The sequence below is a fragment of the Doryrhamphus excisus genome, chromosome 20, assembly GCF_030265055.1.
Source record: "Doryrhamphus excisus isolate RoL2022-K1 chromosome 20, RoL_Dexc_1.0, whole genome shotgun sequence".
Classification (NCBI taxonomy): domain Eukaryota; kingdom Metazoa; phylum Chordata; class Actinopteri; order Syngnathiformes; family Syngnathidae; genus Doryrhamphus; species Doryrhamphus excisus.
Genome location: NC_080485.1, coordinates 10,459,202 through 10,480,968, shown reverse-complemented (window position 1 = coordinate 10,480,968; position 21,767 = coordinate 10,459,202). Strand labels below are relative to the sequence as shown.

Below are 21,767 nucleotides of genomic sequence, written 5' to 3'. Positions count from 1 at the left end.
CCGAGGAGAGCGCATAGTGATGCAATATTTATTTCCATAAACACACAGCAAAAAAACAGTGTGACGTATTTTTGTCGCATGTGCATCACGTCTATGGTATGGTGTCATTGTATGGTCATATCACCTCGTACTTCGGTATGTGATTAAAAAAAAAAAAACTTATATATATATATATATATAACTATATTAGGAAAGCAGGAGGTGAACAATAATGACACTTAACTATGGTACCCATTATGTCATGGTATGGTCATACCACCTCATACTTCGGTACGAGGTACATTATTTAAAAACAAAAAGCAAAAACAAAAAAAAAACTCAACTGTATTATGGAAAGCAGGAAGTGAACAAATGTAACAGTTACTGATTGTATAAGTACCAGATGGAGGGTTAGGATTTAATAAGCTTTGCTTCTTCCTACTCCTTTTGGACATGTGGAACTGTGAACTGATTATGTGATGCATTCAATTGTAATCTGATGCATGTTCAAATGAAATATTACCATTATTATTACTTCCCCGACACTTTGCGTTCCCATTGACAAGACTAATGTAATGTGAACAACTACGTAAAGGATCAGATTTGGACATAAAAGAATCTGAATTGGGCATCTTAACCAATCGTAGTCTTCATCAACTCCATGCCAACAAAGCTGTTTTGTCGCCTGTTAAGCAGGACTTCCTTACTTTGTGGACTATTAACATTCACTAGACTATAACCCACATAACATTGGCAACAAGGGGATAAACAAGACTTCTTTGCGATGTTGTTACGCTCTTTGAACAATAAGGTGAGCGCGCCATCATTCAATCAATAATGGCACATTTGGGAACAACCTCAACTGTGACTGACATTGATAAGTGTTGGGATCATAAACAAGCTTATGGCAGTTAAAGGCTTCTGTCATGTTCTTCTTGTTCTTGTTGTCAGGGTTCCAAAAAGAGCGCTCAAGAGCTGGAATGTGTTTGTGGTCATCTGGAAGGGAGCACATGCTCAGAAAAGACGGCTCAGATCACTCCTTTAAAAACCCATTGCCTTTTTCTTGCCTTTAAGGGGACAAAACAAAGGATTTGGGCTTTTTTTTTTTTTGCTTTGTTTTGTGTGAAAGTGTGTGTGCGTGCATGTGTGTGTGTGTGTGTATACCCGTGAGACTTGGAGGTTCAGATGGGTCAGAACACAGATTAACCCCCATTCCGTCCCTTTGCAATTGCGCACACACACCCAACCTCTCCCGTTCCCGCTCTTTCTGTTCATCCCGCCGGCCATTTGAATGTTTGAGCAGCAAAACAATTTAATTAAGAGTCGGCGTAGGCGAGCGCTGACTCCGCCCTCCGCGGTTCAGCATGACGACAACACCCTCCCTCCCAGATGTGCAATCCGTGTCCCCCATACCCCACACCCCCCCACTTCTGTTCTCCAGCTCCATGTCAACCTTTCATACATTCTTTAACAGTGGGGATGAAAGGGGGATTTTTAGGAAGATTAGGGAACGGGATCCTCTAGGCATTGTCTGAGAATCCTCAGATAAAACGAGCTGGGTGGACAGAGTCAACGGGGGGGGAGGGAGGGAGGATGGGGAGCGTGGAGCTACTTGCCCAGGGACGTGTAGGTTACATTTTGTGGCCGCCTCACACTTTGCTTTATTTTCTCTCTGGCTTTGTTTTGTCGCAGCTTTTCTTAAATCTCTTTCCGCCTAAGTTGGCGGAGGTTAGTGGGCTTCGCCGTGCCAGCAAAAGGCCCCGATTAACATTTTCAGCAGAGGGGAGGGGTGAGGGGGGCAGAGAGGGGGGGGGGGGGTAGTAGCTGTGGAGAGAGAATTGAGAGGTGGACAATGGTCGCTTATGATAATCTGCTCTTTATTGGAGCATCCCGCCAATGCTTTCATCAGCCGCCTGTGTGTGCCTGAGACCCCATGCAGAAGCAGACCCTGACGAATACACACTCTCACACACACATAATACAAACATGTTGTACTCTCAACCATAGCATAAAACTCTTAGTAGCAGATACAGATGGCATTGTATTTTATTTAAATTACTAGCATTTGAATTTAAGTACAGCAGTATTTTTATTTGAAGACCACCTGTTGGCTTCGTATTATTGGTCACTCATTGAAATGATCAGCACATTTTCAGTCCACTGAATTACATTTTTAAATATATTGTGATGTATTGGTATTTTGCTTTCTAATAATTATTACAAAATATTATTATTTTATATTAATATTATTATATTAATTATTACAAGATATGGTATAGTATAGATATAATAGTATATACTTGAGCACATTACGTTGAATTAGACTCTGTTTTAATTTCAAATATTATCTTGTATTTTGATAAAGTCCAATTAATGCTTCTATTTGTTATGAATTATCTGTTAAAAGTTGCGTTTAGTTTTGAGTTTATATAAATTCATGATTCGGAGCACTGCGATTCTTAGTCGAAATTCAGTGATTGATGTTTGTCATATTTGTTGCTCGTTCCTGTTTACATTTTATTGAATTGACCATATGTAATTTTATTAGATCAGTGTCAGTACTAAACAAAGTGTCATTAAAATACTGAAAATCATTTTAAAAGTATTAAAATAAATTTGTTTTAATATAAGGACTTCCGCATACGTGTGCAGAAATTCATAAAATTCATGAATTTGAAGTTGTGAAATAATTTCCCCAATAAACGGCAACTTTTCATCAAAAAACAGAAAGCTAAAACAAAAGATATATTTTTTTATTTTTGTTTTTTATTTTTTTTACACAGACTCTTATTTATTAATGAAGGTTTCCAAAGTATGGCGTAGTGGAATCCGGGCCCTCGCAGTCAATTAATCAAGTCTTTCTCATGGTAACGGCAGTGGCAGCACTCGACAATGCAGGTTAATGATGGAGGTTTGGCCAGTAATTACACCATTCACTTGCTAACACAGCTGCTCACGCCCTCCCTCCACACATACCCCCCCAACCCCCCCACTCACAATTTCCCATTGTAATCAGCACTCCAGGCTACAAATACCAACAGCTGTCTTTCCCCATACATTTCCATTTAAATATCTATTTAAACGCTGCGATTGCCGTGTGTGTGTGTGTGTATTGAGTCAGAGCCTGTGGCAATGGTGGCCTTGCGCTCGGCGTCGGTCGTAACGTCGTTGGCATGATATATACACACTGACAAAACACGTTAGCCGGGATGTAAATGAGCCAGTTAGCAAAGGTAAAGATCAGGTTTATCTGCCTGAAGATGTGAAGCGGACTGGATTAAAAAAAACATTTACAAGTTTAATGATCGGCGGTGGTATGTCGTAGCCTCCCCTCCTCCAAGCAAAACGGTTTAAGACGATTGCGTAACAGAATAATGGCTAATGTTGTTAGCGCAGCCATTAACGGTCCGCAGATTAATTCATTAGGCAAATTCATCGCTCGCCTCCCCACGCCCCCCCGCCCCTCTTCCATCACAAGGCGTGTAATATGACACCCCTCAAATTTGTTCTAACATCTACCCCAGGGGGGGTCAAGCCTCCCCCCCAACAGCACCACCACCACCCCTTCACACACTCTCACACACACACAAACACACACACTGCTTCTAGCTAATGGAGGAGGCGGAGCTGCTTATGTTAAAAAGAGTGTAGTTGTCCGTCAGCGAGTTGGGAATGGGGGGGGGGGGGGGTCCTCCTCGTGGGGTTATCACTGCTCCCTGTGACACACTTCATTCACAAAGCATCTGTATCCATTTTTTTACCCTTTCTGGAGCTGATTGTCATAACTGAAGTATTAGAAATGGCACATATTGTTAATTTAAACTTAAAAAATGAGCATTATCATTGTGAAGGCAAATATTGTAATATCTCTTGCCTAGTGTATATAAAGATGTGTACATTTTTAAACTGTACAATTTGCAATAATGTGTTTACTTACATTTTTTTAATTATGACTTAATTGTATTTTGTTTATATTTTGCATTTATTGCTGTTACAGAATGGCCGGATCTGTAAACCGTTAATAATGGACACACCTATGAAAAATGTCTCTAATACTTTATAATATGACTCTCACACAATAAACACATTTAAATTCAATCTTACACCATAAAAAAAACAATTGCAGTCATACAGTTTGGCTGATCATCTTCATGCTTGAAAATGTTGAATGAATTAACTTGCGCAACAGCCGATAGCACCATCAAACTACTTTATATTGAAGTTAACATAAAAAAACACATTTGTTACAATTTAAAGCATGGAAAAAGTCTTATGGACTACTGCATGTGATGTTGAAGCTTAAGTTCTGTCGAATCTAATCAAGTGCAAACCCCACAAAAGATTATGCTTTGGCAAAAATACTAAAAAAATGTGTTAAAAGTTGAAGGCTATACGTGTGTTTTACACAATGTACTGAAGCTTGTCTAATGGCCCCCTGTAAATAATATAAACTTGCTGGTTTGTTGAATATATCTGAATTTATTTCTTACATGAATCTTTTGTAATTATAGGAGCGCTTTGGATTTTTTTTTTATGGAGGCAGAAGCTACACTAAAATAGACCTCATAAAATCCATGGTCCGAAATACGACTCCAGACCCATGCCGTTGACGTTTGTGTTAAGCCAACCCCCTCCAATTAACACCGTGGATAGGCGCTAAAAGTTTACACTAGCGCTCAGTCAACTCATGTTCCCGCTGCCCGTCTAAGCTCCCACCACGAGCTTCACACCTCGCCGTGTGTGTGTGTGTGTGTGTGTGTGTGTGTGTAAACACATACTCAGGGGAGCTAAAGCACCTGGCTTAGCCTTAGCTTACCCCACCAAGCCCCGGCTTATCTGTCCGTTTCAACAGGCATCCCATAACGCAGCTATTAAGCTCGCTTGCGGGCCCGCGGGAGGGGAAGGAAGCCATGTTTAAACACCTTTTTTTTTTATGACTCCTGAAAAATGGTCCAGCTTGATGTGTCTCCTTGTCAAGCTAGCTCCGCCGCTCCATGTGGACCCGCCCCACCCTTCTTTTCCGCATTGCCCGGCCGCACTCGAGCACAAGGAGTCAGCGTGCAAAAACAAAGCCACTGCCTAACAAACACATGAACGTTTGCTTTAACTAAATCCTGCAGATAATGGCTACTGTGTCAAAGACTCAAGATAGCAGGAGGGGCGCTAGTGGAGGTGGATTGGGTAGACGGGGGTGGGTCGATGGGGGGGTACTGGTGGTGTTTTGCATCAGTTGCTTTCTGCTGGGTGGCCCTGCTTGACAAAAAAAGAGAGAGACGCAGGGAAAGAGAGGAAGAGAAAAGCATTTAACGCTGCACATTGAGGAGGAGAGGGGCTCTTAATGCCTTCAAAGCAAAGGAGAGAAATCTGCCATTCATGTATTCCGAACATCACACACACACACACACACACACACACATACAAGTCCTCCAACTGTTGATGTTTTCTGGTCTACAACAATCAAGGAGACTCTAAAGGACCGAGAATGACGCAATCCCACTGCAGCTCTCCCAAAACCCCCACCCTTGAATTCTTTTTTTTTTCCACCTTAAAAGATTTTTTTAATGTGTTGTGAATTCTAGACCTGCCGTGATTTGGGGGGGTGGGCGGGTGGTGGTGGTGACAGAGCTATTCATTGGCTGATAAGAACTGATGGAGGGGTTAATAAGCTACACAGCCAGGTCATCACTGGCTTTTTACCGGGCTTGAATGGAGGACGACGATGATGATGAGGAGGAGGAGGAGCAGTTATATGTGTGTGCATGTGTTGCATCTCTCAAGTATATGCATTTTAAAATACCATGTGTACTCCTCATTACAGTCCTCAATTGTGTCCTTAAAATGGACAGCGAAATATAATTTTAGCAACATTTCCACCAAGTCACTACAGTTAAAATCCTGTATAGCATAGTTGCCCAAGGTGCTATGGTTCAGTACATTTGTGGCCCGTGGTTGTCTTGTTCAGTCATCTTATTCTGAAAATGCATTTTAACAAGAAAACTGACACAGGAATTCTGAAAGATCTGAGTTCGAATCTTCATTGGGCATCTCTGTGTGGAGTTTTGCATGTTCTCACCATCCATGCAATGGGTTTTCTCTGGGTACTCTGGTTCATTTTAAAAACATGCTGGGTTAAGTGTTGACTCCAAATTGTCCATAGGTATGAATGTGAGTGTGAATGGTTGTTTGTCTATATGTGCCCTGTGATTGGCTGGCAACCAGTTCACAAAATGTACAAATCACATTGAGCCCATCGTTCTATTGATTTTTCAGTAGAACTTTTGTTTTTGGTTTTTTGTGGGGATTGGTGGTAGACACCACTGATGTATGGGCTTGTGTTACCAAAGTTATTAGTTTCTGTCAAGCAATCAGCAGACACATTGTGTTTAGCTCAGGGGTCTCAAACTCAATTTACTTGGGGGCCACTGGAGCTCGGGTCTGTGTGAGACTGGGCCGCATCAGGTTTAAAAAAAAAATGCATTTATTAAAAACAATTAAAAAAAAAAACTTTACTTTAAAAAAAACATTCCACTGTTCTCAAATATCTTACTTTTTATTTTTCTACACAAAATAAGATGAAAAATAAATAAACAAATCAAGAATAAAATATAATAATAAATATAATAATAATAATAAAACGGCAAATAATAAAAACTTAAGAAACCACATATAGTTGGTGGGTAGACAAATTATTTTTTTCAGATTAAAATGAACAAAGCATTATTAGAGCCCTGTAGACATGACAAAACACGACTATAGTCACATTTATACTCTTTTTATTTACAACATATTGCGCAACTGCAGGGTCTTGAGACACATGCTAACTCGCAAACTAGAGAGCTAACGACCTAAACGGTAGCCTCCAAGTTATTTCCTTTAAACTTAAATAGCTAAAAACCTACCACTTCCACACGGATAGGGAGGATAACTATTAACAGTTATTTAACCTTTAACATGAACATTAATCAAACGTAATAATTTTTTTCTGGGTACATGATACCATACAGCATCCATATCAAACTTGCGCGGGCCGCACTAACATTAAACTTTCATATCAAGGCGGGGGCCTCAAACTAGTGTCCGGCGGGCCACATTTGGCCCGCGGGCCGCATGTTTGAGACCCCTGGTAACAAATTTTTTGTGTTCCATATGTTTTTGAAGACTACCAGTATGGGAAAAGGTTGGACTCCCTGTTCTTCATCTAGCCATTAATGTGCTCTACCTCCTCCTGTCTTCTCAAGTTGTCCATAGCTGTCACACACAAACACAACCTAGCCATGTGTTCTCTTTTTTCCCACAATTCTGTTGTGTAACCTGAGGCTAGAGGCTCCCCCGCTGAGAAGAAGACAAAACACTTAACCAGAAAAAACACACTAATCTCCTCTCTCTCTCACACATACTTAAGATGTGGTTGGATGTCCATATTACAGTACATGTTTTGTCCCCTCTTCAGCAGCCATTCAGCCATTTTGGATTTGTTTGAAGTATTTCCATCATGATGGGTATCTGTCGTGTCAGGAGGAGTTGAAGGAAGCGAGGTTTTTGTTTGCAGAATCTCTCTCTTCTTGAGTTGTCTCTCTGAATCCAACCAACCCCTGATGAATACAACGAGGACCAGGGGGGCCTCTCCTCCTCCGTACCTGTCCTTGTCCCAGAGGTAATAGGGAGGCTCCCTATCAAGCACTCACCTTCATAATAAAAGAGAGCCCCCCCGTGAAAAGGCGCTAGTATGAGGCGGTGAAGATCACGCCGCTAATAGGATGATGCCTTTTTTGCCTTTTGTCATGAGATTATGAACGGGGATAGCCTCTCCTTGCCTCCTCTACTCTCCTCCTTTGCTCTTTGCACACACAGCCGCGGGCGTCCTGGAGGACCCCCGTCGAGTGGAGGCAGCCGTAAACGAGGCCTTTGTTCCTGGGCTTGTATGGTAAAAAGGCTGGTTAATGAAATACCTTTTAGGGGGTATCGGCAGGTGAGCTCCCCAATCAGGCGAACCGAGCACAAACACACACACAGGCCTTCGCACACTCGTCTCTTTTCGTTTTCGCCCCCTTCTTGCTATATTAATTACCTGAAGTGCTGCTGATCTGGCGCTCTTCATGCAGCATCGGCTAGGCTAAAGTGTGTGTGTGTATGTGTGTGTGTGTGGGAGGGGATAATAGTGTGATAATAGTAGTAGTAATGAACACAATAACCAGAAAGGTCATTGAGAATAAGTGTAGAACAACCAGGCTTCCTTTTGCTTTTCCTTTTCCAGCCCCAAAGCTAAGAGATGACAGGTTGCAAATCAATTTATTATTTTGGCTCACTTCAGTGTTTCCTAAACAGCTTGGATTACTGACGCTAAAACTAACGGGATAGGACAAGCATACTATGATGCGAAAATGTGAAAATGAGTAAGAACACGTCCTTGTTGCATTTCTTTCTTCAGATTTGTTTATTTTTCTCTTCCAATCCACTGATTTGTCTTTTAAGACATCCATATTTATTCTGCCTAATTTGTACTAGTAGATTATTTTATTACTAGTGACCCATGGATGAGCCTACACGTTGGTTATAACCCCGCTGCTTCTGCAAGACTACACTGAAAAGTGTAAAAATAAGTTAACCATTGTTAATATTAAGACCCGAAAACACTCCCATTTCACTTTTAATGCCAACAACATTCATGCATTTTTTAAACATCCCTTGTTGAGGGTAGTCTATATTTAGGAAGCATAAAAAGCCAAATAAAAAGCGTAAAATTTAATTCTTAGATGCTGAGGTTTTGTACAACTTTAATTTGGTCTTTTTTTTCTCCTCCAAAGACTTATACAACAACGTTTGTGGACATTTGTGTGTATCAGTGTGTGTGCACTTGATCTGCAGAGTCTATTACGTGAAGTGTGTTTGCCTCACCTCTGATGAGCCTTGTCTGTAGGGACTTCTACTGTTAGCTTACAGGTCAAATGTGTTTGCTGCGCCGTGTGTGTGTGTGTGTGTGTGTGTGTGTGTGTGTGTGTGTGTGTGTGTGTGTGTGTGTGTGTGTGTCGAGCAAAGAGATGTGTGTTATAATTGATGAAAGTGAGGGGGAAAGAGGTCACATAATAAAAGTAGATAGTAGCCTATGTGAACTTGGCTGTTGTTTAAAAAGGACCCGTTTTCTGTATATGATGATGTCATTCCTCCAACACAGAAACATATTGTAGTATTATGTCTAAAAATACTCAATGTTGACCCTTACAGATGGATGGATGTTTTTATGGCAGCTCAGGTGTGCTTTCTTGGTCTATGTAGTTGTTGGTTACTGAGTAAGATTACACCAAAGTCACCATAGAATTCCAGCATCTGCAAAATGTGTGTGTGTATATCTGTGAAGGTACCGATCCATACAAAGGTTCTTTAACAGGAATTTGTACTGTACTCAGTGCCATTCTTTGAATTTCTGGTAGACTATTCAGAACGACTATTTGACTCCAAAACATTTGTTCTATTTAAGCATAATTCTTAGGAGGCAAATTTGTGCTTGTGTAACACAGAACAAAAACGTATAGCATAAACTGCGAGTTGAGTCTCTAACATTGCCATGTTGAATGTCACTTCATAATTCTAAGAATTGACAGCAGTGTCAATGTGTTCATAATGTGAAACTGCTAGTATGGTACGGTGACGTAGTGTACCGACCGCAATGTTTATTTTGTTTCTGCTTAGCAGGTTATTGTTTGCTTTTCTATTGAAGGTCTACCTGATTAGCAAATGTTAATGATTATGATTTTAGGAATAAAAGGTTTGTATGTTCTCTAGAAGCAACATTATGAATTATCGTAACTGACCTTTTTGGACAGTTAGTGAATGAAGGCACAAGACATACCAGATATAGAAGTATTATGTTAAGAGTTTGTAAAATAAACAGAAAATGAAATAATAATAAACTTGAAATTAACTAAAATAAACTACAATTATTTATTAATAATAATAAATAATAAACTAGGGGTTTTCTTCAAGATTAATATGGTTAATTGTATGAGATAGTTTTGTCTGAGTTTGAGAATAAAGGAAGCTACATAGTGAAATACACCTTACTGTTACTGTACTGTTACTGTTTGTTTGAACCCACACAAAATACCGCAGAATAGAAGTTGGACTTCCTTAGTTGTCAGGTTTTGGACGGGTGTGACACTACAGTGTGCACGTTTGATGCCGCTCACAGAGGTGAACAGGTCGAAACATCCAAGGGAATATTTGTTTCACCCCAAATAGACAGTGATTTGGAGGGAGGGGCATATTTGTGTGATTGCAGCAGTTGACGATTGACACCAGTGTAAAAGCCACTCATTGTAGCTCACTTTTTAAAAAATGTATTCTTCTCCCCCATTTCTTCTGACTACTCCCTGTATGCACGGGTGGGTTGTAGCAGGGGGGGCTTGTAGAGTGTGAATCGGTTAATGTGTTCCATTCAGCGGACATTATACACGGGTTCAATAAAGCAGGAATCTGCTCTACGCGCTGGGCCCATTGTGCCATTGAGGGCGGCTAAAAAAAAAAGGCCCCCCCACCCCCACCCCAGTAGCACTCCAGTGGAGAGCAGAATGAAATCAGAGGGTGCAGCCAAAGTGACATTTGGATTTGGGGATTTGATTTTTGTAGATCAGTTATTTTATAATTTTATGAGATATTCCAAATATAGCAGCATACGTATGTACAGTCTTATTATCATCATCAAATCTTCAGTCGGCTACTTAGGAAGTGTCCCCCCCTTGCCTCAAGGCCCTAATGATCAAGCCTGCCCGTGTCATGCATATTCACACGGTGGCCATGACACCCTCTTAACGAGCGCGTACCTAATCACAGGAAACAATGTTCCTCATGTTTTTTTTGTATACTCGCGTCCGCAATGGAGAGAAAGCTCAGATGGCGTCTAGCCGCCCTTTTAACATGAGTGATAGACAAATTGGATTAGTGTTGAAATGTGGGGATAAGAAATGAGAGCAATATGCTGTGATCACAGCTTTTAATATTTTTCTCTTCATTTGTTCGGACCCTTCACCTTAGCCCTGCTCGTTCCTTCAAGGCACAAAGTGACGAGGAAGACAATCCAGGAATTACTTATTTTTCTTTAATTACTTAGTTTTTATCAAATGTTACATGGATAGCGATTATAAATTGAGTACAATTTTATTGAAAATGCTACCATTGTAGCAAGCATACAACAATATTTATATATGTTTACAAAACAAAATAGAAAAAAATGGAATAAATAGCTGAATAGAGACCTCCAAACGCCTCTTTCTTCTGCATGTTACCTTCTCTGCTTGCCAAGGCTCTACTGGTTACTACCAAATACTATTTGTAGTACCTGGTCAGGCATGCGTCAATGGATATGTTGTAATATGTTAGCAAGAAATGCTGTGTGATTGACTCCGCAGTCTCCACTTTGCTGCAGCAGCCCTCAATTTCATCTAGAGTAAAATGTCTCCTAAGCGTGGCTGAGTTACAGCAGAGCCTCTACTTCCATCCATCCATCCATTTTCCTCCGCTTAACTGGGAGCAGACCTTCTATTGTGCTCTTCAGTGGGGAAGCCATTAAGATAGCTCGTCACTGTACATTTAATCGAAGTTTGCAGCGGCACCGAAATGCATCATAGACGCTAACTTTTGGCGTTTAGTGGCGACACACAAATTTAAATGATGCTGCTCAGAAGCAAACGTGTTAGGACCACCTCATGGTGGCTTTCTTTCTTCTCAAAAGGAACAGCAACCATGATTGTTATCTTATTCTTATTTGGTGTTGGAGGCCAACCTTGTTTCTTTTTCTCTCGCTTCTTGACATGCATTTCACCGAGCAGCAATGGAGCGGCGTTGTAGCTAATGAGACTGTGCTCATACGCTGTATCCATTTTATGTGTAAGAGTGAAACAAGAGAGGCAATCAGATAGGCCGCGTGTTGGCCTGTGTCTATCACTTGTATCTTCTGTGTGTGTGTGTGTGTGTGTGTGTGTGTGTGAGATGGTATCTTCTGGCCATCATGGCCACAGTGATAGTCTCAGCACTCAAACCGTCTGTTTGTGAACCATCAGAAGGGCTGTCTCCACCAAACATGGCGCCATACGTCATTTGTTGTGGTCCAAGGCTAACCCAAGATGGCCGCCTGTGGGAGTTAGCCATTTTTAGGCATATTTTTCCACAATATGTAGTAGTAATTGTACAACCTTAGGTCTGTGTGTGTGTGTGTGATCATATCTTCTCACCATGATAGTCGAGGTTTTGCGTTAGCACTCAAGCCTTCTGTTTGGGGTCCACCAGATGTCCATCAAACCTGGCACCAGACCATTAGCCCAAAGATACCAGCAAGATGCAGAGATTTAAGGACCCAGCTCTGATGTTTTTGTGTCATTTTTGAGACCCTTTCCTCCCCCCAGATGTTGTATGGCCTACTAATTGTGTAAATTAGGTGCGTGTGTGTGCATCAGGGGTCACCTGAAGTCCAAGTTCAACCTTCTCCCATATTCTCTCCTTATATTCCTTCTTGGTCCCCTCCAACCTCCTTCTCTCCCAGCCCTCTTTTCCCCCCATGAAGTACAGCTGCTGGTGGGCTGGCGGGATGGCGGTGTGGGGATGGGATAGATTCATAATCCCCTCGCTCTCCGTCTTCCAGGCCGCCTCACCCCACAATGTCACAGGAGCTTAATATTTGCTGTGATTATTTGCTTGTTTTATTGGACTTGCAGGCAGCACAGTGATCCCCCCCCCCCACCCCCTTCCTTCCCCTGCATTCCCCCGCTGCCAGTGGCGTCCGTTTCAAAGTTGACTACAGTAATCCACCCGCCCGCCTCCTATTCGGCTAAATCCTGCTTTCCTAAATGAAATGACATACATCTGCTGGCTCAGAGTATCACAAATGTACACACGCTCACCGGTGGCCTCTCATCCACGCGCTCGCCGTACGGGACGCAGCGTGACACCGCTTATACTCTTCAATTCCCAATGACTTTTCTGTTTTGTTGTTGTTGCTGTCTACACTTTAGTCAAAAAAGTCAAAAAAATATATATAGACAATTATTAGGGATGTTCCGATCGGAGTTTTATGCTGCTGATACCAATCCCGATAATCCAGGTGTGGAATCAGCTGATACCAATGCCCATACCGATAACATATATGCAGTGTAAATGTCTACTACTGTGTACTACTGGCTGTATTAGAGGTTACCGAGGTTTTTACAAAATGAAAATGGCCATTTTTGTAAAATTTATATTCATTTATGTCAACCCAAACAAAGCCAATATGCTTGTTTCACCAGGACATGAACAAAATGCTGGTATCCGCAACTCACCTGTTGTATTTCACAATGCATTTCCTTCTAGTCTTTTTACATTAGTCATTGAAAAGCAGGTTTGCCCGCCTCTGCTGGGCCCCTCCAGCCACATCCGCTGCCGGATGATCACATCTCGAACCTCAAACTCACCACACCCTACCAAGTGCTCGCCCCCAAATCTAAAGCTTTTCAAAGTGCGACCCCGCTGAGACATTTTTTGAGGGACATTTTGCAGGGTGCAAAACTTATATCACTCTCAAAGACAGGAAGTCCCACACGCGGCAGACGCGTTTGTCCTGTAGCGTGGGCGGAGCTGATCGGGGTTTTGATATCAGTATCACTGATATCGCCCGATACCGATCAGTGGCCGATTGATCAGATTGACCCCTAACTACAGTAAACCTCGGATATATCGGATTCAATTGTTCCCACTGGTTTTGTTCGATATAAGCGAAATCCGTTATATGCGTATACCGGAAAATGTCTGTTTTACGCATATATCGGATTTATATCCGGTATATGCGTAAATCGGATTTTATCCGTTATAAAAAGACACTTCCTTGACTATGTTTCCAATGTACCTGGACGCACAGGCAACACTGCAAATGACGTCGTATAGCGGCCTGTCACGATTCAGCGAATCGGAGCGCCACGATGCGGCCATCCGATATATGCGAGGGAAATTTAATGGAAATGCATTGGAACGGGACTGGAGATTTTGTCCGAAATAGGCTAAATCTGTTATAAAAAATCCGATATATGCAATGAATTTTTATTGGAAATGCATTACAGAAAAATTGGTTCTTTTTTATCTGTCCGTTGTGAGCGAATTTCCGATATATCCCAGTCCGATATATCCGAGGTTTACTGTATAATATAGTTTGGCAACAGTTTGTTAGTCAGTAAAAACTGACTAATAAAGTTATTGAATATCCAGCAGAGAGAATAACACAAACAAAAACAACTGTCAAACAAATTTCAATTTTGGTTATGTCGATCTAATTCGGTTTTTGTGGTGCCAATGTTGCGTTTGTAAGGCGTTGTGTATAACTGCTGCATGTATGTCGTTTTTGTGTGTTTGCAGGCAACAACAAAGAGGAGGAGGAGGCCATGATGCAGGAGTGGTTCATGCTAGTCAACAAGAAGAACGCCCTCATCAGACGACAGAATCAACTCTCTCTGCTGTACGTTCACACTTCCTGTCATTTGTCTCGCCAACTTCACAACGGTGTCACATGGACCACTCCATTCACCGCCTCTCTTTCATTGATTTACATGAGGACGCCATATTGAATCAATAGGAATATCTCTATTGCCAGTCTCTTCATATGTGCTCACACACACACACATATGCTGCCTTGTCTGTCGTTTGCGGCTGCTGGGGATGTGGAAGTGCGCAAGGCGAGATTGAAGTATTCCTAATCACATTATATCACGGGCGAGGAGGGAGGAAGGGGGTGGCGTTTAAAGTGGCCAATTGACAGAAGGGCTTATTATGAGGCCTTTGTGTTCCCTCTTTGTGAAGAGACCACTGTCAAGGACAAATTCTATTAGGCCTCATTTTTTAATATGGCTGAAAGAGGAAAGAATTTAATTTGGGACACACACACACACACACACACACACCTGCCGTTTGAGTAGTGATGTCATTTTGCACACCAACACACACACACACACACACACACGGGAGGCTGCATGCCCACTAGATTAAATGTGTGAGAAGGTTCAGGCGAGTAGCGCAATCGATGTTTATTGCTGCTTTCTTTAAAGTGCTTTAATGATTTAGTCATTAACATATTGATGAACTTTGTTACCGCCGCCCGCCTCTCGGCCCCGCCGCAGGGAGAAGGAGCACGACCTGGAGAGACGCTTCGAACTGCTCAACAGAGAGCTGAGAGCCATGCTGGCCATTGAAGGTAACACACACACACACACACGGCAATGTAGTCAATCTGAGTTTGCATGTCAGATTCCACTCTGAATTGGCGGTGATGTAAAGATGGTTCACCCGTTTAGCAGCAGTGGAAGCTATATCACAACATATCATTTTCTCCTGTCAACATCTGGATAGGGAAACAGGATAAACATCCATTCTCTGTACCACTTATCCTGCTCAGCGTCACAGCAGGGGGCGGAGCCTATCCCCGCCGATGCACTATATCACAGAGCCATTTGTGTGGGATTTGATCCCATGTCTGGTAACACGCAAGCCGGCTGAAACACTACACTAGCAATGGTGTCCATGTAAAGTGTAAAATTATGGTAATGGTTTTATTTCATTTGAACATGCATCAGATTACAATTGAATGCATCACATAATCAGTTCACAGTTCCACATGTCCAAAAGGAGTAGGAAGAAGCAAAGCTTATTAAATCCTACCCCTCCATCTGGTACTTTTACAATCAGTAACTGTTACATTTGTTCACTTCCTGCTTTCCTGATATAGTTTTTGTTTTTTTGTGTCACGTACCGAAGTACGAGGTGATATGACCATCCAATGACATAATGTGTACCATAGTAAGTGTCAATATAGTGATATATATAGCACATCATGACTGGTTCAAGACTCTTCATTATAGTTCTAAAGTCGGAAACGAAACAGTGATGAACAATGTAACTTATTCCATGACACTAATGCTACAGTACTGCACACATAGTGCCTACGCAAATTAACACAATAAATGAACACATTAACAAGAGGTTTAAGCTTAGTGGAAAAAAGTCGTACATTTTTGAGAATTTTTTTTTACATTTATTTTTGACATGTTACAAAATTCTACATTTACAAGAAAACAAGTAATACATTTACAAGCGGTTTAAGGTTAGTGGGGGAAAAGTCGTAAACTTACAAGAAAGAAAAAGTTGTAGATTTATGTGACAAAGTTGTACATTTACAAGAAAAAAACGTCATACATTAACAAGAGTTTTAAGGTTAGTGAAAAAAAGTCGTACAATTACGAGATTTTTTTTACATTTATGTTACAAAATTCTACATTTACAAGAAAACAAGTAATACATTTACAAGCAGTTTAAGGTTAGTGGGGGAAAAGTCGTACATTTACAAGAAAAAAAGTTGTAGATTTATGTGACAAATTTATGCGATTTTTTTTTTTACATTACATTTATTTTTTACATTTATGTTACAAATTTATGTACAAATTTATGTTACAATGTTACATTTACAAGAAAAAAAGCCATTACAAAATTTTGTAACAAAATGTTTACGTTTAGTGGAAAAAAGTCGAGATTTTTTTTTACATTTGTTACTTAATGCTACATTTACAAGACAACAAGTAATATATTTACAAGCTGTTTAATGTTAGTGGGGGGAAAGTTGTAAATTTACAAGAAAAAAGTTGTAGATTTATGTGACAAAGTTGTACATTTACAAGAAAAAATGTCATACATTAACAAGAGGTTTAAGTTTAGTGGAAAAAAGTCGTACATTTATGCAATTTTTTTTTTTTACATTATTACATTTATGTTACAAAGTTGTACATTTACAAGCGGTTTTAGGTTAGTGGAAAAGTGGAATCATTAGTTGATTCCACGTGGAGAGCAAGACCTGGCTCTGGTAGTTTCTGGAGGACTTCTCCATCCACCCACACGTTCCACACGTTCCACACGTTCCACACGTTCCACAGACGTGGAGGTCTGGCATGGTTATGTAAAGACACCTATAGAGTCAAATACCTTGCTGGAGATTAGCTTGATGTTTATGCTAAAGGAACTCCAGTTCCCATGATGCTTGGTGTACGACCATGACATCATCCTGTTAGTTTTGTGTTTATCTTTCTGTCATGAGCTCCGTCTGAGCAGCTTGATGTTAATTCCGGTGATGAGGATTAAGATCCTGGAGGGATTTCTCTCACTGATACTTGATCAATGCTATCTGTTTCCCGCCCAGGCCTGATTGCAGATCCAGCTCCACTTTTATTACTGAAAGCTCGTTGGGCATCCTGCCGCCATTGTGCGGTATCAAAGTTGTCGCAGGTGGAGGGGGGCTCAGGGAACTTTAATCCCCTTCGATGGCGTCCTCTTTGGCGAAATCAACCTTTGGCCAATCAATGCTAATTGATTTTGCTATTCGACATTGACTACCCCCACTGCCGCCGCCGCCACACCCCCGCACACTGCCCCCCCGCCCCACTGGCAGCCTTTGGACCGCCATTGTCATTTCAGTGGCACCTGATAAGCTACCTGCTCCATCATAAATCAATTGTAATTAGCAAGACTGCACAAGGAGGAGGGACGGGCAGGTGGTGGGTGGGTGAGGGGGGTGGGGGCAGACATGCATAGTGGAGCGGGAGGGACCACTGACGCAGGTTTGATTCCTTCTGTCCTCCGTGTTTTTATCTTTATTGAGCCGCTTCAGTCCAATATGGCTCATATTCCCACATTGTGTGTGTGTGTGAGTGTGTGTGTGTGTGTGTGTGTGTGTGTGTGTGTGTGTGTGTGTGTGTGTGCACGTGCATTCAGTGCCTGACTCTCATTTGGTGCTTGGTCAGACCCATTGAGCGACGGTCGGGTGTTAGACTGATTGTTCATTTGCCTTACACACACACACACACACACACACACACTAGCACCAATATGCACATCTTAAATAAAAAGATGATGATCCGAACGGTGCATTCAGGGGCTCTTAATGTTGATGAAGATGATACATACATAGAATGCATACATGCATGATGCCATATGAGTAAATGCCTCTGGAAAATTGATCCAGTATGGCCTCTTCATCTGCTTACACATTCACACCTATGCATGTACGCGTGTGTGTGTGTGTGTGTCTGTGTGTGTGTGTTGCAAAGCGAGCGCCCTCTCACCATCTAAAGAGGATTTCTGCATAGTCGGGTCTGAGAGTTTATTTTTTTTGTTGCACTTTGATATGATAAGCTGTTTTATATGTTTAAAATCAATATGTAATCCTATGCAGGAGCTTATCCCTACACACACACACACACACACACAGGTGTTTGTAAGACGACAAGGGGGCGGGGCCTCCGGCTCCATTGATCGACTTTGCAGTGGAATGTCATCATGTGGACACTTGATGATGTCAGGGTTGAAGTGGCATCGTGTGTATTGTGTTCACGTGTACGCTGGATAAAAGTACAATAGACTGTGAGATTACAGTAGATTGGCTGCTACTGTACATGGAACCACCATTTGAAAAAAGTCTGAAGGTACGTTTATAAGAAAAAAAGTCATACATTAACAAGCGGTTTAAAGTTAGTGGAAGAAAGTTGTACATTTACGAGACAAAAGTTGTACATTTATGTGACAAAATTGTACATTTATAAGAAAAAGATCATACATTTACAAGAGGTTGAAGGTTAGTGGAAAAAAAACTCTTAAATTTGCGAGAAAAAAGTTGTGCATTTACAAGAAAAAAGTAATACATTTCCAAGCGGTTTAAGGTTAGTGGAGAAAAAAACATACATTTACGAGATTTTTTTTTTTACATTTGTTACAAAGTCATTTACAAGAGGGTTAAGGTTTGTGAAAAAAAGTTTATGTGACAAACTTGTACATTTACAAGAAAAAAAGTCATACATTAACAAGAGGTTAATGGAAAAAAAGTCGTACATTTACGAGATTTATTTTTGTTTACATTTGTTACAAAGTCATACATTTACAAGGGGTTTAACGTTAGTGAAAAAAAGTCGTACATTTACGATATTTTTTTTACAAGTTGTACTTTTACAAGAAAAAAAGTCATTTACATTTACAAGCAGTTTAAGGTTAGTTGGGAAAAAGTCATAAATTTACAAGAAAGAAAAGTTGTAGATTTATGTGACAAAGTTGTACATTTACAAGAAAAAACGTCATACATTAACAAGAGGTTTAAATTTAGTGGAAAAAAGTCGTACATTTATGAGATTTTTTAACGTTTATTACAAATATTTTTTACATTTATGTTACAAAGTTGTACATTCACAAGAAAAAAGTCATACATTTACGAGGTTTTTTTTACATTTATATGACAAAGTTGTATATTTACAAGAAAATTCATACATTTACAAGAGGTTTAAGGATAGTGGAAAAAAAGTCGTACATTTACAAGAGGTTTAAGGTTAGTGCAAAAGAAGTCGTACATTTACGATAATTTTTTGTTACATTTATGTTACAAAATTCTACATTTACAAGACAACAAGTAATACATTTACAAGCGGTTTAAGGTTAAGTGGGGGGAAAGTTGTACACTTACAAGAAAAAAGTTGTAGATTTATGTGACAAAGTTATACATTTACAAGAAAAAACGTCATACATTAACAAGAGGTTTAAGGTTAGTGGGAAAAAAGTCGGACATTTTGAGATTTTTTTTTACATTTATTACAAATATTTTTTACATTTATGTTACAAAGTTGTACATTTACAAGAAAAAAGTCATACATTAACAAGAGGTTTAAGGTTAGTGGAAAAAAAGTTGTACATTTACGATAATTTTTTTACATTTATGTTACAAAATTCTACATTTACAAGAAAACAAGTAATACATTTACAAGCGGTTTAAGGTTAGTGGGGGAAAAGTCGTACATTTACAAGAAAAAAAAGTTGTAGATTTATGTGACAAAGTTATACATTTACAAGAAAATGACACCCAATATTATGACTTTCTCGTAATATTACAGCTTTTTTTTCTTGTAAATGTAAGACTATTCTTGTAAATTTACCACTTTATTCTGTTTTATTTTGGTCAGCCATGACGTGGAGTTAAGGTTAGAGTTTTGTTTAGGAATCGGATTGGACCTAAACCCCAACCCCACCTGACTTTGATGAAAATTAGCCTTCATGACAAAAAGTCAAAGTCAAGTCTTTTTTTTCTTCTTGTTTGAATGCATAGATGGTGGTGAGACCAGGGGATGGGGGGGGTGTATGGGCCTAGGGGGGGTTGATGGGGATTTGGACCAGCGCATTCTTGTGTGTCTTGTGCCGACTCACATGGTTACCAAAAGTCTTATCTGAATATTCTCTGTGGGGGGGGGTTGGGGTGTCTGGTTACTCCGCCTTCCTCGCTCCCGTCCATCATCTCTTCATTGTTTACCTTCCTAATGAGGGGGGCGGGACTCTGACACGGTTGATTGACAGCACAGTCAGCCCCCCCAGTACACTCTGGCTTGTTGGCTGACTTTTTTTTTTTTTTTTTACATTCCTGTTTTTTTTTCTTGTGTCAGTCCTTGTAGTTAGCTTCCTGTTGTGGGCGGGGCTCATTGGCGAGGATGGCGGCTGCTTACCTGATGAGTCACATGAATGTTGGATTTTCATTAGAAAAAAAAGTCAACAGGTGCTAAGAATTTTAGGTTGACTTGATAAAGTGTGAGCCACTAAAGTGGAGTTCAGTGTTTTAATTAGTGACACTAATGATGGGGGAGGAGGGAGGGTGGGGGGGCAGAGGTTGTTGTGGCGGATGTGAGCCCGGAGGGAGCCGGTGCTCTCCCGTGTGCAGGCCCCTCCTCTTCCAGGGGGCAGGCCGAGGGGGATGTGGGGTCGGGGTCCTACCTGAACCCTGTGGGACCCCTTCCTGTCGAGACCCCGCAGACTAAAATCTGTTAGTGTCACATGATCAAGTGTATCTCGTTAGTCATTACTGCTGAGTGGGTATTCTGACATTTCCCAAAATGTGAAGGCAATGCGAATTTTTTTTTTTTTAATCACTTTTAATGTTAGTACTTTTGTTTCCTCCAAACTTGGACGCTGGTCTCGTATCCAAAGTCCACAGTCTAACATGGCTACCATGTGAGGTCGCTAGGATCAGGATCTGTTCTGTGATGCAGGTCCACTTCAAAGTGACTGAAAAGTTCTAAAGAAAAACAATAGGAAATAGAAATAGTCTGTTCCAGGGTCAAACTGTTTTTAGTTGCATTTTAGCATCGGAAATGTAATTTGAATGTTTAAAAAAAAAAGGGGTGGGGCCTTTAATAAAAGTAAAATACAGTAAAATGACTCACCCTTTGAAAGAGTCATGTCATAGTCATTAGCTATAATGCTTTCAGCTACATGATATTTACCTTAGCATGTACTTGGTCAGATGTACGCCACATATGTTACACTTCTATGGTTATCATCATATTAGTAAAAAAGAAAGTCCATGAGGATGATTTGGAGGTTCAGTCAACAATGAAGGACGTGTGCAGGCAGTATTCTCCTCCATTTAGAGAAGTCTTGCTGCCATGTTGGAGGTGCGCTTGTTTTCCACTCCAACATGTGGTGACGAGTTGCTGGCAAGACAAGATGAATATTTCCTCAAAGGTCTCAACACGTTTAAAGTGTGTGTGGGGGGGGGGTAAGGCTTGTTGCGTGGGTGTCTCTGAGCCATCTATGTGGACGTTTCAGACTGGCAGAAGACGGAGGCCCAGAAGAGACGTGAGCAGCTGCTGCTGGACGAGCTGGTCCTGTTGGTCAACAAACGAGACGCGCTGGTCCGAGACCTGGATGCCCAGGAGAAAGAGTGAGTTACTACACTTCACCTGAAGGGGGAGCCCTTGCAGCCC

The 21,767-nt window shown here is 40.9% G+C and overlaps 2 protein-coding genes across 8 annotated transcripts in view; one reads left to right on the top strand and one right to left on the bottom strand.

The window, feature by feature from the left end:
* The window catches only part of ehbp1 (EH domain binding protein 1), a 124,130-nt gene that overhangs the window by 101,623 nt on the left and 740 nt on the right, over window positions 1–21,767 (top strand). For all 5 annotated transcript variants that reach the window (XM_058058178.1, XM_058058176.1, XM_058058180.1 and 2 more), the window contains 3 exons: window positions 14,353–14,452; window positions 15,111–15,184; window positions 21,610–21,724. In XM_058058178.1, coding sequence (XP_057914161.1) covers window positions 14,353–14,452; window positions 15,111–15,184; window positions 21,610–21,724 — 289 coding nt within the window. The remainder of the gene's footprint in view (window positions 1–14,352; window positions 14,453–15,110; window positions 15,185–21,609; window positions 21,725–21,767) is intronic.
* wdpcp (WD repeat containing planar cell polarity effector) overlaps window positions 19,287–21,767 on the bottom strand; it is a 104,720-nt gene continuing 102,239 nt past the window's right edge. For all 3 annotated transcript variants that reach the window (XM_058058187.1, XM_058058186.1, XM_058058188.1), the window contains one exon: window positions 19,287–21,704. The gene's annotated coding sequence lies outside the window, so the exon portion shown is untranslated. The remainder of the gene's footprint in view (window positions 21,705–21,767) is intronic.